The sequence below is a fragment of the Melampsora larici-populina genome (assembly GCF_000204055.1).
Source record: "Melampsora larici-populina 98AG31 unplaced genomic scaffold MELLAscaffold_18, whole genome shotgun sequence".
NCBI lineage: Eukaryota > Fungi > Basidiomycota > Pucciniomycetes > Pucciniales > Melampsoraceae > Melampsora > Melampsora laricis-populina.
Genome location: NW_006768782.1, coordinates 1044418 through 1046805, shown reverse-complemented (window position 1 = coordinate 1046805; position 2388 = coordinate 1044418). Strand labels below are relative to the sequence as shown.

General features: G+C 45.0%; 1 protein-coding gene across 1 annotated transcript; it reads right to left on the bottom strand.

Moving 5' to 3' along the window:
• Nucleotides 1-242: 242 nt before the first annotated feature.
• Nucleotides 243-2135, bottom strand: MELLADRAFT_106566 (uncharacterized protein; the record flags this gene model as incomplete). Its single annotated transcript, XM_007409998.1, has 3 exons — nucleotides 243-829; nucleotides 956-1897; nucleotides 2051-2135. 3 exons carry the CDS (start codon nucleotides 2133-2135, stop codon nucleotides 243-245), a joined length of 1614 nt encoding a protein of 537 aa, XP_007410060.1.
• Nucleotides 2136-2388: the final 253 nt, after the last annotated feature.

Genomic DNA, 2388 nt, shown 5'->3' with positions numbered 1-2388 from the left:
AAACCATAATTGATGAAGCTGTCACTAGCACCAGTATCCACGAGTGCCATTACTGCAATGGGAAGATTGTCAGAAACAATACGTAATGGAACTAAAAACCAATGTGGGTTATTTCCATCCGCCTGAACTTGAATAGCATCTACCCGAATTTCTTGCACCGTGGGTTGATAGTTTTCTGACATCGCTGCAGGGTAGTTGGGTGTCAATAAATTCTCCCAGAACGACTCAACAAAGCGGGTGGTTTAATCAATAGTTGCTGTCGGCAAGGAGGTGTAGGCGGCATATTCTGCATCTTCTAAATCCATTGCTGAAATCTGGGTAGGTTGACCTGGAGCGGAATTCAAAGACAAGTTGACAGATGATCGTAAAAGTTTCAACTTATCTTCCATTCGTGCTGGTGGGTTAGGACAAGATCTCCTACCATGCACGCCTCTCAACCTCTTGTGTTTGTCGTCGTAAACCTTCAAACAGTCGTAACATAGACGTTGGGAGTTGCAAATACGACGAATAGCGGGAAAAGGATTGGAACCGTCTTGCTGAAGAGATAATTTGTTGACGACAATGTCCATAGGGATCGGTCCATTGTTGTTGCAACTATTCAAAGCTTGGTGTTGAAGTTGATGATGAATCGGTTTTGACAAGGGGTGATGATTGGGGTGCCGATACACTTCACCAGGAACCTTCAAATGCGGATGCATGTGAGCTACCTTTGATCTCAGATCCAGGATGTCAGCCGCTTCCACTGCCATCGCCTGCTTGCGTGTCAAATCAGTTTTGTTAACCCAACCTGCCACTCTTGCTGCTTCCATCTGAATACTTGGGTGAAGGACTTCAACGTATAATAAGATTTTGTCTTCAGGGGTTTTCTTGACGTGAAGAGACAACATTTCAAATTTCAAATTATAGTCAATGATAGACATCTTACCTTGTTTACACGCTTCTAGTTATTCTCGACAAGTTTTGTCTGCATGTTTGTCTCCAAACTTGTAGATCAGCTCGTCTGAAAAGTTGTCCAGATTCAGTAATTTGGGAATGTCGTAACTCAAAGCCTTCAAATTGCCGTATGGATTCAAGTAACCTTGACAAAAAGCATTCCTCTGTAGTAAACCCATGAACCAGATCTGAGTACTTGAAGAATTTGATGAAGTTGAATTAAAATGCCTAGCAATCCAATTGATCTTCGATTTGTCATCCTTCCATACAATTTGATCTAATTCGTCATGAATTTCCACCAAAAATCTTTGCAAACCTTTCGCATCACCATAATAACAAAGATTCTCTTGAATCTTGGGAGCTCTGGAGTCCGTCACCATCTCTACCGTTGGTGCTCTAGAAGTGGGTCTTGCCGTAGGCGTCAATCGCTGTTGTTGACCAGCTTGCGGTTGATGTTGATACTGTCCAAATTCTGGTTGTGGTGGAGGCTGGTGATGCATATGTGGGGGAGCGGCAAAGTTTGACCCGTTTTGAGAGAAATGGAACTGAGATGGTGCTTGCTGACTCATCTGAGGGTTGGCTGCCTGCGCAAAGTGGAAAGGAGGCGGCTGATGATGCATCTGCGGTTGAAAAGGAGGCTCCTGATTCTGAGGGAACTGTGGAGTCGCGAACGGAGGGGGTGGGGCATTTTGAGCAAAATGAGGTTGATTCTGCGCAAACTGAGGTACGGTTTGTGGCACAAAATGCGGAGGCAGATCTGTAAAACAAGGGACTTGCGGCATTGAGTAACGTGGAGGAGGAGGTTGAAGATCAGGTGGTGGTCCGTTCGGCCAAACTGGACCAGGTGGAATAAATCCCGAAATGTTTGCTTCAAGACCCCACTGTTGTTGATACCTCTGTGCGAGGACTCGCCAACTTGGTTTGCCCGTAGGAGGAGGGTGTGGGCCGTGGGGTACCTGTTGTCCTGATTGGTTCAAATTTCTTCTGTTAGTTGCAAAATCCAAATTACTCATTCCTTGAGCTAATCGTGAAACGGGGGACTAAGCATGAGGAAGACGGGTGTTGCGATGATTCAGAGGGGAGTCTATTCTGATAGCATGAGGATCCAAGAGCTCACTGCTAGTACCTTGGTGTGGAGGCTGATCTCTTCCAAAAATCGAAGAAACTGTTGGGCTTTCTTGTCCTTCTCTCCAGGGATTCATTCTTGCGAGATTGATGAGTCCGTCTCTAGATCTGATACTGAATCTGAGAGTGAAGTCGGAGGTGTGAGAACTGGGTCTGGGTAACGAAGGCGTCAATCCAAATACAAATGTTCGTATACTTCTAGATCAAAGTAATACTCCCACGATCGTTGGAAAAGCAACTGTGACATAATCGGAGTGATCAGAGTTGAATCCAAAAATGGATTCTCTTCTGGGGTTTCGAAATAAGGTAACTGTCGAAAAGTTGCTAATA